The 12797-nt window shown below is 42.7% G+C and overlaps 1 protein-coding gene across 1 annotated transcript; it reads right to left on the reverse strand.

Annotated features, from left to right (window-relative positions):
- Positions 1–8032: 8032 nt before the first annotated feature.
- Positions 8033–9574, reverse strand: adra2b (adrenoceptor alpha 2B; the record flags this gene model as incomplete). The annotated part of the gene is made up of 1 exon (XM_083905261.1): positions 8033–9574. The coding sequence occupies one exon, from the start codon at positions 9572–9574 to the stop codon at positions 8033–8035; it is 1542 nt and encodes a 513-aa protein (XP_083761387.1).
- Between the last annotated feature and the right edge of the window lie 3223 nt (positions 9575–12797).

Consider the following 12797-nt stretch of genomic DNA (forward strand, 5'->3'; position numbering starts at 1 on the left):
TTACTGAAATGTGCAGTGAGCAGCCACATCCCAGTCCCCCTTAAACAACAATGGCCGATTTGCAATGACATCTCAGTAGGAAACCTCCCTAAAGTGGCCCCACCTCACGTTAACCTGTGTGAAGTTATCGTTCTGAAAGTTGGAAAATGAAGAGGATTATTTACAGTGTAATGCATATCTTTTTTACTCAGTTTATATATGTTTTTTTTTTCAGTTATTTACAGTATTTTATTGTTCTATATATTTATATTGTTTTATAATGTGGGTTCTTTACAGTGTAATGTTTTTTTTTACTAAGTTTATATAGTTTTTTAAAAGCTATTTACAGTATTTTATTGTTCTTTACATTTATATTTTCACATACATTTGTTATTTATAACATAATGGTGATGAGCACTGGTTGGAAGGGCCCCCTGGGAATTTTTGCTTAGGGCCCCTATGACTCTAGAATCTCCTCTGCTTTTAACAAAAAAAAAACAAAGAAAAAACAGTGTTGGTATTTGTGAAGAATTGATAAATAAAAAGTGATTTTGATTGAAAACAAGGTTTGGATTTTATGTCGTTCATGCTTGAGAAAAACTGCTGACATAAGTATGAGGGTCCAAATGACCATTTCTTCATGTACACACAAGTGGCTCTCCATACTTCAAACACAAGGTTGTCAGGCTCGGGGAGGTTTTTAAATATCACTATTTGACGTATAGCCATAAGATGTGCCGTAAAATTTGAACTAAAATATAAGCTACAGGGAGCTACAGAGGGGCTGAAGAGCCACATTTGGCTCCAGAGCCACTTTACCCTAACCTTAAACCAGTACTTAATCCCAAAATGTCCTCACAACGAGAGGTTTGTTTGACAATTGCTCCACACGGCTTATTTAAGACATGCACGCACACACACAGACACGGAGACTCTGCTCTAATAAGATTTCAATAAAATGTTTCAGATTAGATGAATGTTACGCAGATTACTATGTGTCACTGGATGAAAAAATACTACTGCTTCAAATACTTCAAATGTCACACTGAGTCAGAAAAATCAAGGAGTTATAAACCCAGCAATTGGAATATGTGTGTGTGTGTGTTTTGGCACATCTGAGCCTGTGTGAGTGTACGTTGCATGTCTTCAGACCTTCCAGAATTGCCCGGCTACATAAAGACTCCGTCGTCTCTCTCCCTCCACTCTTCATATTTGGCAGCCCTTCCTTCAAAGTCCCATGACTGCACACGAGTGTTTTATTGTGTGCTGAAATTTCACGGCCCCCTTCATAGCCTGCACACACACACACACACACACACACACACACATATATATATATATATATACACCTTTTCAATCAGATGATTCACTTTTGATTTGGATTCTCATTAGAGCTCTGGCTTGACTTCGATTTTTTTCGACAAAGCGCAGCACTAACAGAGTTATTACAGCGCAGCCCGATGCTGCCGCCCATGATTATGATGTGACAATTTGGCCTCACCATTCTTTTCTTTACCAACACCAGAAGGCACAATAATGTGTCAGCGTTTATATCCATGGAAAACATTGGAGTAATTGTGTCCTCAGGGAAAGCAGAAATGAGTCTCCTTCGTAATTTAATTTAAAAGGATATTTTTTTTTTTAACCAGCATCACACTTCCAGCTTGAAAACTGCATGGGCTTTATTTTGAGACTTCCCTTTGTACATCGCTCTTGTATTTCAGTCTAGAGTATTGAAAGTGACACAGTTCTGGGTCTTGAGAGGACACACTGAGATAGTGCTGTCTCCAACCCCTAACACTCACACACCAGGAAAGGAAATTGCAGTGACAACAGTGAATTACAGTCGTATCCGCGCAGAATAAATCAGACCAAGAGTCTGCCGAAAATTTATGATCAAGAATGATGCAGGAAAACATATTTAGAAGCAATTTATCTGGGCGATAAAGTGTTGATGAGTGTGTGTGTGTTTGTGCAATATGTTACATTTAAGAAAAGAATGTTGTGTTTGGGGCTGTGCTCACATCGTAATTCTATTAATTTCAGTGCAATGTTTTTACACCTGCAGGAACAGTGTAATGAAAACTAATTTTGCTGAAGCTCAGTGTATAAATAAATGTCAGAACAGAAACAGAGGGTCAAGAGTTCTGCATGCAGCAGCATTCCTGGGGATGCGTTTTCATGTCAGGTGTGAACAGTCGCATTTAACACCGTCCACTTTGTGAATTAATCACTCAGAACCAACGTCAATACTGAGTCTGAGCGGGATACAGCACAGTCAGGATCCTGTGGACATGTAGACTAAACTAAAGAAAACATTCTTGTTCTCAAAAAAAAACAAGGTCTCAGGCTCTACTCAGTCTTCCCAAAGACAGCGCGCACACGCGCGCACACGCGCACACGCACGCACGCACGCACGCACGCACGCACGCACGCACGCACGCACGCACGCACACACACACACACACAGCTTAATCATCACCACTTAATGCCTAACACGACCCTTAACCCTTAGTGCAGGTGCACTGTTGGTAAATTGCCATAGGAATAATGCACAACTCCTTATATGGACATCCTTCTTCTGCATCTTAGGTGATGCAGAGTCAAAGTTATGGTTAATTGTATTCACATAGTCACAAAATAGACATAAAAACGAGCCAAGTGTACTTTGAAAATGTTAGTACTTTTTGCTCAGGTGTGTTTATATAGTTGGTGAAAATGAAAAAAAAATCCTTTTCATCAGATTGCCATCAGGTCGTGCTGAATAAAAAAGGAGCCTCTGTATATACGTTTGAACATAGTAATGGGGAAAAAAGCAGTCAAATGCTCTGTGTTCTAAGGGTTAACCTTACCTTAATTCACATGAGATGGGGTGAATTCCAATTCCTTGCTTAACCCTCAAAAGTTCAGGGGCAAGTTTAAGGGCTGTATCGCCCTCAATATTGAGATTTTCCGAGACCACCCTTGGGAGCAAGGGCTACCCAGAATGCATTGCGTGTTTTGACATAACAAATGGCGCCGAAAACAGCAAAACGAGTACGCTACAAATTAAGTATTTTCTTTGTTAATAGAGATATAAAAATTATGAAAACCATTGTATTATATTAGTTTAGGCCCATATTATGGATTACTGACGTCATTGTTGCGTAACGTTTATATTTATTTTACGATCTTTTGTCAATAGCCGGCCGATGTGGACAATCGATGGTTTGTTATGGTTCACTTTTCAATAAGTCGTGGTGTGTGGTAACTGTCAGCTGAATATGTCCGTGGTTGTGGTATTTGTATGAGTATCCTCTTATAACTAACTGACAACCTAATAACTTGACTGACAAACGGATCATAATAAATAATCGTGACGTAAATGTGTTCTTCTTCTTTTTTGCACTTGACAGACTGGACGCAGCTTTCGCGTTATTCTGCCCCCCACAGTCTGAAGACGTATCTGCATTTAAGGGGTGTCCCATTTCTAAGTGACAAAATAACCCTCAACACTTGGTTTTGAGGGCCAGTTAAGATTAAGGGTTGAGATTGAGGGTTAAGATAGGAGTTGGAATTGGCCCTTGGTCTCCACAAGGACTACTGGTCCTCACAAGGGCAGTGTTTATGCCGGAGAAGGTCCTTAGTAACAAAAGCAAAAACACACAAATGAATTAAAAACACATTTAAAGGGAAAAACAAACTCGAGTCAAGAATAGAGAAACAGATAAACACAAAAGACACACACTTCTAAATGTCAGACACACACACACACACACTCACACTGGTTTCCATGACTTCAGAGGACATTGCATTGACGTACATTCATTTCCTGGAGACTTGCTCTAAGTTAACTCCTAACCTTAACCTAACTTAAAAAACATGTCTTCACCTTAAAATATAATAACATTATGGGCACTTGACAAGTCCCCCATAAAATGACTTCTGAAAATGAGTTTAGGTCCCCACAATATAAGGAATGCCAGGTACACACACGCATATAAATGCCTTTACCCCATAACAATGACGTTTTTATCACAGATGCCACAAAGGGAAAGATACTACATTTTAGTATCTCTGCCTTCACTGGGCCCAGAGCCCGTCACACAGTCGCTATCTTTCAATTTTTTCAGCCTCTTGGGTGTTTTTAACTGGAGAAAATTACAGAGTAAAGAAACCTCTCTGTGTAATGTGGAGAAAATAGGAAATAGAAAAATGCTCAGTGCTGGTAATGCACTCACAATACATACAGTATTCATATTACAGGACGCTTCATCCGTTAATACTGCTACTATCTTGTGTGAATCAGGAAGAAGTGAGTGTGTTGTGCGTGGTATTAGCTGCTGGACTCTCCTTCTCTCTCTAGAGAGTCCACTGCTTTGTATTCTAGCTCAGGCTACAGAACAAGGAGCTCAGGGACACTGTGTTACACACTGTAAACATACACCTCACTGTTCCCTCAGCTCGGCCGCGGCGCTCCCCCCCTCCTTGGGCACAACCATGAATATGTAAATAAAACGAGGATGTAAAGGTGGGGCACCACTTCAGTTCGAGTCAAAACGTGTGTGTGTGCGTGGGAGGTGAGAGTGTGCCGAGGAATCCACAAACTGCCCATCAGCATAAATCAATTACAATTCACCATATGCTCGCTGACCTCAAATATAACAAGCTGTCACAATAAGTGTGCGCGGGGCGTGGAAGAGAGGATGAGACTTTCCATGACTGGAATTCAGTATGTGACACTTGGCACAGGATAAGAGGTTCCGCGTGTGTGTCCGCACGAGGGCATATGTGATATTTAGCAACACGCTTTAATTCCTGATAGACTTTCACTGTGTGTTCGTGGACAGAAGGAAACATTATGCTGCGTCTGTCGTGGCCTTCTTCTCGTCTCCCATTGAGATTTAAGATTTTTTCAGTTGACATTTTGATCAGCTAACAGCACTCAGTGTAGGGATTACTTCCTCAAGTTGTTTTCCCTGTTCTGGTTTATTTCATAATGGATGGATGTCACTTTAAATTAGATATGCAACTAATGATTATTCATTTTTACTGTAGTTAAAACAATAACAACGTTGGACCAGCAAAGAAATCAGGATCTGTTAGTATTCACAAAAAAGCCAGTGTGATTGTTAATTACTAATGAATTAATTGTTGCAGCCCTACTTAATATTCTACTTTTTTCAGCGTGTATTTACACACACACACACGCACACACACACACACATTCTGCTGAAACACTTATTTCTTTCCTCAGTAACAACCTTATTTTCTCTTCTCCTCTATCTCCGATGTTTTATTGTGAGAATATATAAAACAAATGAACCGGTGAATGAATCAGGCTCTTTCAAGTAGCTTTATTTCCAAACTGGAGAGGGATGATGACAGATGGGGCGGGGATAAAAGATTTTGGATCTGAGACCATTGCAGTTTGGCCCGCGCAGAAGAGTCAATACAGAGGGAAAAGGATGGTGATGAGGAGGAAGATTACTGCATCTGTTTCTTATATGCCACAATACATACTTTTTTTTAAACAAGCAAAAGCTGCATTCTTACAACATAAACCACGGTTGGGGAGGTTCAAACAGAATTACAACTGGTTTATTGGAAGCAGCCATGAGCCGTGACCTCCGTGGCTATTTTTGTTAGAACTGTGTTGCCATAGCCGATTGTACTCGCGGGGAGAAAAATATTAATTTTAGTCAATAGCATGGAACAGATCTCAGCCATTTCATCAGTTATTTGAATCTCCCAGTAGCTCTGTGGTGTATGGATTGTAGCCATAATATACTGCACAAACCCTGCATATCCTTCTACAGGAAGTGACGGATGGTATTGACATGGCCATGGTCGAAGACTTTTTCAGGAAGGATCCGACACTGATGGAGATGTTCCTGCTGCAGTATATCCTTGATCCTTTATACATCCGTTAATACGCTTGTGTCCTTCATTGAGCATTTCTACCGTATTATAATAAGATGAAACGGTGATGACAAATGTTAATGTTACTTCAGTTCCAACACAAATACTGCAGACCCCCCCCCCCCCCAAACTCAAACACAGCTCAATCCCGTAAAAAGCAAGAGGATGTGAATTGATTTTGCTCTGATTCAGCATATTAAAAGTCTGTACAGTGTTTGTTGCTCTTTGAAAAGCTAGACTTTCACAATAAAAGAGAAAATTGAACGTCAAATAGAAAAACAGACAGAAATCTCGGAATAGTCTGAAATAAATAATGCAGTGTTTTTCGATCGTTTCCTCCCGTCACGTACACTAAATATAAAGTAATATTTCATTCGAAGGAAAAAACAGCCAATATCACTGGATCAGTCCTTTGTCATCAAAGGCCCTATGGTCCCTTAGAAGGTGATCACTAAAACAGCCGTGCTCTTATCGATGTCACTGATAATCAGCTCGATGAACCTCGCGATGCAGCGATTAAACCATCTCTCCAGTGAAACATCCACGTGTAAGACACAAAAGCGTTGCTTGCCCCCAGGAAATCTGGTCTCATGTTCATATCAATATTACAGTAGATCTGTAGCAGCCAAACGAGGCACTGACACTTTCTACAAAGAGAGAAAATATATATATATAAACATTAAAGTCAACGCACACGTCATACGCAAACTCAAACATACGGTATCAGCAGAATCAGACATTCGGTAAATTGAAATGTCGCTGCCGACAGCCCCTTGTCCCATTGAGTCAATAAGCACGTGTGCTGTTTAGAGTCACACACACGTTTTCTTTTTTCTTTTGTCAAGAAAACTGAGAGCGCCTCAGTCTCTCCTTGAGAAAAAGAAACGGACCATTCATCCTCTCGCCTCTCAAATGTGCGATGGAGAGGTCCACCGCAGGCAGTGATGTGCCAGAGGTGTTGCTTAAGAATGACTCAGCCAAATGGGTTTTTCAGAAAAAAAAGAAAGAAAAAAACCCTGTGTAATTAGGGGCAACATTTCACATCCATAATTGCATTGGTCATCTGTCCTTCACAGTTAATAAATATCTACCTGGTATAAAGTGATTTCAAGCGGCTCAAAGCAGTGAATGTGAACAAATGTCCAATTACTGAGGCAGGTCATTGGGAAGGATTGAGTCAGGCGAGTGGGACTGTCACGCTTAAGTCAAGAAGGCAGGAAACAGGAGGAGGAGGAGGATGAGCAGAGGGATCACACTGTCTTACTTTATGTCTCAACAATGTTCACGTGTTCTGAGTCCAGAATCCATCCATCATGCTGCAGCTTATGCAGCTTATGATAGGCGAGAACCAATGTGTGTTATTACAAACAACCTGAGTGTCCACTATGCCCCTCGGCCAAGTCAGCATGGAGTCCGACATGAAGGCATTCTTTCAGTTCACTTAGTTCACTTGCCAGTGTTATTACCTTGGAGATCATCAGAAACCTCGGCTTGTTGTCGAGCTTTCAGATAAAAATGGAGAAACACATGTTTGCCCCGCAGCTGGGCAAATTTGGACTCCAGATGAAAGAAATCACCACTAACCTTGTGCTCTGTACTGATAAATAAAGGGCCCTAGGCTCAAAGGAATCTAAGGTCACTTTTATTTATTTATCTATTTTTTGCTCGTTTTCTTTCCCCCATTAGTCCTGGAGTCTGAAATAACAATAAAAACATTATATACTATACAATAAAGACTCTTATTCCAGAGCCAGCTCTAAAGTTCCCCCACATTCTTCAAAACCCTCTAAAGTTACAATGCGCTGTGTGTTTCTTTGATGCCGTCGCACCTCTCTTTCTCCTAATCAGCCATTATTAAGTGTGATTTGGAGTTGAAACGTTCAAAATGTTATCAGCAGTACTGGTGAAGACGAGCTCTGTCTCTGTCCACTGTTCTTTTCTCAGCCACACCCTGAAAAATTGTGTGTTATAGATGCAAGCCAGGACTTCACAGTTTAAGATGCCTTTTTATACACACTGGCTGTAAAAAGGAGTGATCATCAAGTCTAATTTTTATGCTGTTTTCCACACTTCAACGTCTTTTAAAACAGACCTGCCAGTGTTCAGAAAAATTGTTATGATTGTTTTTTATGTCCAATAAATAAATTGTAAGCTAGAAGAAAGTACCCTTGGTGCCGCTGCACAGTATTTTTTTGAAAGCCTGCCTGAAGTCTTTGTTGAAGATGGTGTATATGACTGGGTTGAGCGAGGAGTTGCAATAACCGATCCAGAAGAAAAAGGTAAAAAGTGGATCGGGGATGGCACAGGTCTCCGGACACACTGCCTGTAGGGAGTAAGAGAAGAAGAAGGGGAACCAGCACACCACAAACACTCCGATGACCACTGCCAGGACAAAGGTGAAGCGTTTCTCTCTGTTGACCATCGCTTTACGCCTTGCTGCTCCAGGGTTATTGTCTGTTTTTGACCTTGGTGCCAGCCGAGCCCCCTTCGAAGTGGCGAGCATGTCCCGGTACCGCTTGACCGAGGCCGGGGAGTGGACCCCTCCTCCAGCAGGTGATCCCGGCACGCTGGAGCTGCCCTGACCTCCTCCATTGCTGTGCTCCATGTCACTATCTGTACTGGAGCTATCGCCGTTGTTATTGTCAGCTTTTTTCCCTCCCGCTCTCTTTCCCTTCTTCCTCTCCTCTTTGGTGTTGGCAGGGGCAGACTGAGGCAGAGGGGAGGTGGGTGAGGGGCTCACTGCTGTAGAAGGGGGTGGAGGTTGCAGGAGATTATTGGATGTAGGATTCTGGGAGGTTTGCGACTCTACCTGTGTGGGAGAATGGGCGATGGCAAGGGTTGGGGGTCGGACACTGGAGGTTTTGTTGGATGGAGGTGGCGTGCTGTCTTCATCCTCCTTCCCATTGGCTTGTGCATGACGTGAAGGCTGACTTGGCGTGGCACCTCCAATGCCATCCTTCCTGGGCTCCCCTGGGGGGCAGCGCGTCCTCTGCTTGGCTATTTGGTAGATTCTTATGTAGACCAGGATCATGATGACGCATGGCGCAAAGAAGGAGCCAATGGTGGAGTAAAGGATGTACCAGCGTTCATCGTTGAGCTGGCACTGTGGTCCTCTCTCGCTTCCCTTGTCGCCTGGCTCGCTTTTGTTCAGAGAGAGCAAGGGAGGGAAAGAGATGATGGCAGAGATCAGCCACACCACCACTATAGCGGCTTTGATGCGTCTGGGCGTGCGCTGACGCCCGTAAGTCACTCTGGAAATGGAGAGGTAGCGGTCCAGTGAGATGGCGCACAGGTGCACAATGGACGAGGTGCAGAAGAGCACGTCCAGCGCCAGGTAGATCTCACACCACAGGGACTTGAAATACCAGTAACCAAGAAGTTCATTAGCCAGGGAGAAGGGGATGATGAGGGTGGCCACCAGAATGTCCGCAGCGGCCAGTGACACTAAGAAGAGATTCTGCGGACCCCGCAGCAGCCGGCTGGTCAGCACAGCGATGATGACCATGATGTTGCCCGCGATGGTGAAGAGAACCATCAACGTGATGGCGGTGGCGAAGGCCGCCGTGGCTTCGGGGGAGTAAGGGCCGTGCTTCAAGACGCTCTGGTTGCAGGGGACGGAGGCTCCAGAGCCGCTCACGCTACTGTTCCAACCGCTCAGCTCCATGGAGCAGCCGCTGTCCGGGACCGAGGCCATGCTGGGATTAGCTCTCCAGGAGTCTTTACAGATAAAAAGAAAATAATAAAGTAAATTGACATATTTATATGTGTCTGCATTGTATTATAAATATTTGAATATTACATTTCACTAATAAAAATGTGTTTGTTTGTGAAGAAACAAAGTTTTTTATTTAATTTTCATTTTTTTATTTAAATAAATTAAACGTAATTATAGATGTTACCTCAGATGCCGTCGTTATTGTCTCGATGGTGTCTCTGTGAGCTCCCTTGCATCCACCACGGCAGCTCATCCAAGTCCATTTTAAGGATACAAACAGTTCTGGGCAGTGCGTCAAGACGCGAATCAGTGCTTTTCAATTCAATTAAAACGCCTCTGCCACTTAGTTTAACATATTTCCCAGAAAGAAAAAAGAAAAAACCAGAAGCTCCTCTGAGTCACTGCTGCGTAAAAGCCTCTGTAGTTATAAAACGACTTTGACGCGCGAGGTTCTGTTGACGCAATTAATGATTGTCTTGTAGACGATTTAACAGATTATATTCTATCTCTGGGTTTTGCGCAAAGAAGCGATTCAAAGCACATGAGACGTTTTGGGTAAATCATTTCGAACCGTCTCCGTGCGCCCTCGTTTGGAGACGCGCAAATGGCAGATGTCCAACGAACACTGAACGGCGCACACAAAGTGAGATTAAGTTATTATTTAGGCTCATGCAATATTTACAATGAGTCGCTAATAAATGGGATAACCAAACAAAACAAAAAAAGAGACAGCTCAAAGTTAACCGCGGGCTCTTCTGCCCTGCAGCGCACGGATCCAGATCTGGAGTCAGTAAAAAAAATGCGTTGTTTTCTCTGTGCAGTGAAATGATTCCTGCAGAGCAGCTTCCATCTGTTCGTCTCCGGAGGTTGTTTCTGTTTCCTCACAGTTTCACCAGGACGACGCGCTACGCTGGCGCACACCACAGTCCTGGCAGAAGCGCAGCAGCAGCTCCACTTGCGTGAACAGGACCCTGTGAAATCTAATAAGCGCGGTGCCTCCCATTTCTCTCCCTCTCTTCCGCTTCTTTTTTTTGAGCCGATGATGTCACTGTGGATCGGGAGGGGGGGCGTCATGGGATGTTCTCTCTTTCTTTCCACTTCTTCTCCCTCTTTTCCCCTTCACTCACATTGAATATATATATAGTTACACCAAGAAAGGCGCGCGCTGGGCGGCACTGCTCCATCAGTGAACTCCACGGGACACTGCGTGTGTCAACAGCTCAGATGTTCATGATCACCAGAGGTCACTGTGCAGTGATGAGCGGGTTAAAAAAGGGGCGCAGATATGAGACAGTGGTCTCATCATATTTTCCAGAGCCGTTTCAAGGGAGTTAAGGGGCCACATGGAAAAAGATGCTCGGGAGAATGGGGGTCCAAACCCTCATGTTGACCCACAATTCAAAGCAAAAACGATTTTAGAGAGAAGTTAGTTAGCTGTTGTTGGCATTTAAAGGTATTGTGTTTAATATTCAGGAGGATTTATTGGCATAAATTAATCAATACTTTACAATACACTAATGGCACGTTTCCACTTTAGCTCCACACCACACGGTAGATTGGCTTTTCTATAGTACCTGGTACTTTTTTGAGTAGTAATCTCCAACATTTAGCAAAAAAAAGTACTTATCTAAATATTTAAAAAGAGGAGTCTGGTGCATTTAGAGACATCACCGCGGAAAGCCAGCGAGCGGCATCACAAACCCTGCCGCTGTATCTCAGCTCAGAGACTGTGTCAGAGTCTGTGCTCCGGTCATACAGGAAGTTGTGAAGTAATCTTTTTAATTAACTCATTCTAATGATTCAGTACATTGAAAACAACTGCTTTACAAGTCACTAGCTTGTGTGTGTGTGTCACAGTTTCATGAATGTTGAGGAGGTACCTTGTAGGGTCGAGGCGTGCCAAGGCGGTACTAGATAGTGGCAAAATGTCAAAATGTTTGTACACTGGGCCTTTAAGGTGCCAAAAGAATGTGGCAAAAAATGGTAACTACAATCAAATTCAAAATACTGAATTTTAGGTTTGGTTTTCTGACGTAACTGGCAACCCGTGGTTGCTCGGCAGCTAAGACTTTACTGACTGCAATGATTGGTAGACGTCAGTAGGTGGCGCCACATGCCAAAACATGATTTCAAAACATAAACATGATTTGCAGTCTGCAAAATATTTTTTTTAATGCAAATATTTTGGCTGTACTGTTGTTGTTGGTGAGTTCAGTTTGTTATATGAACATTATTCCTGAGTCTCTGTGACATATTAGGAGGATTTTATGGCCAGTTGATTTAGATTTATTACATAGTGCACCTTTAAAGTGGGCTCCTGTGGGCTAGAGGAATTTTCGGACATGAATTTCATCAACTGCGCAGAGAATGTGGCCTGGGCGTGTTGTGTAGTGTTCAAGTTTCAAGTCACATGAATTCATCAGGCGTATGAGTGTATGTTCACAGCAGAATGTCCAAAATACTGAAAAGGGACATTTAGCTTCTGTGGAGGACACACAGGTAAGTCCAGGAAATAAGAGTTCTCAAACGCGACTTATCCTTTTAGAGAAGGAAAAGAAAGTACTCACCGGTCTGGTGCTGTGCTGGTCCGGTGTTCCCAGGGACAAGGCTTTACATACAGTGAAAGCGGCTGTGGTTCTGTGGTTCCAACATGTTTGTGTACTCGGTAAAAGGCAAGACTTCTATAGGAAGGCAAGTGAAAACACGAACTGGAAAAAACTCTTAACAAAAAGACTTCTAGTACTTAGCTTGTAGTTGTACCACGTACGGATAACAATCTGGCGAAGAAAGAGCACAAGAGTGGAGCTCGAGAACTCAGTGAGTCAACACTGCCACAGGTGAGTCCAATGAGCAATCAGCACCTGCCAGGAAGTCCACTAACCAGCAACGGGAAAACAGGAAGATTACAAAATAAAAGCGTTGCAAAAAACAAAACCCACAAACCTTTACACATTCAACTTCTATCATAATAATATCAGGACATCGGTGCAGGGCTAAAAGAAGCTCAATTCTTGAAATAATAACCATGAAGTCCACATTATTAGGTACAGAGTACAAACATTTCCCTCCAGAGTGCTATTGATGTATTGAACTGTTTTCTGTGACGAGTTCAATCTGAAACAAATTATCACAGACCGTATATAGATTATAGCAGTTCTCACTGGTATTGCCAACATCCCATAAATGTGAGAGTAATGGTGAT

The sequence above is a fragment of the Microchirus variegatus genome (genome assembly GCF_963457635.1).
Source record: "Microchirus variegatus genome assembly, chromosome: 18".
NCBI lineage: Eukaryota > Metazoa > Chordata > Actinopteri > Pleuronectiformes > Soleidae > Microchirus > Microchirus variegatus.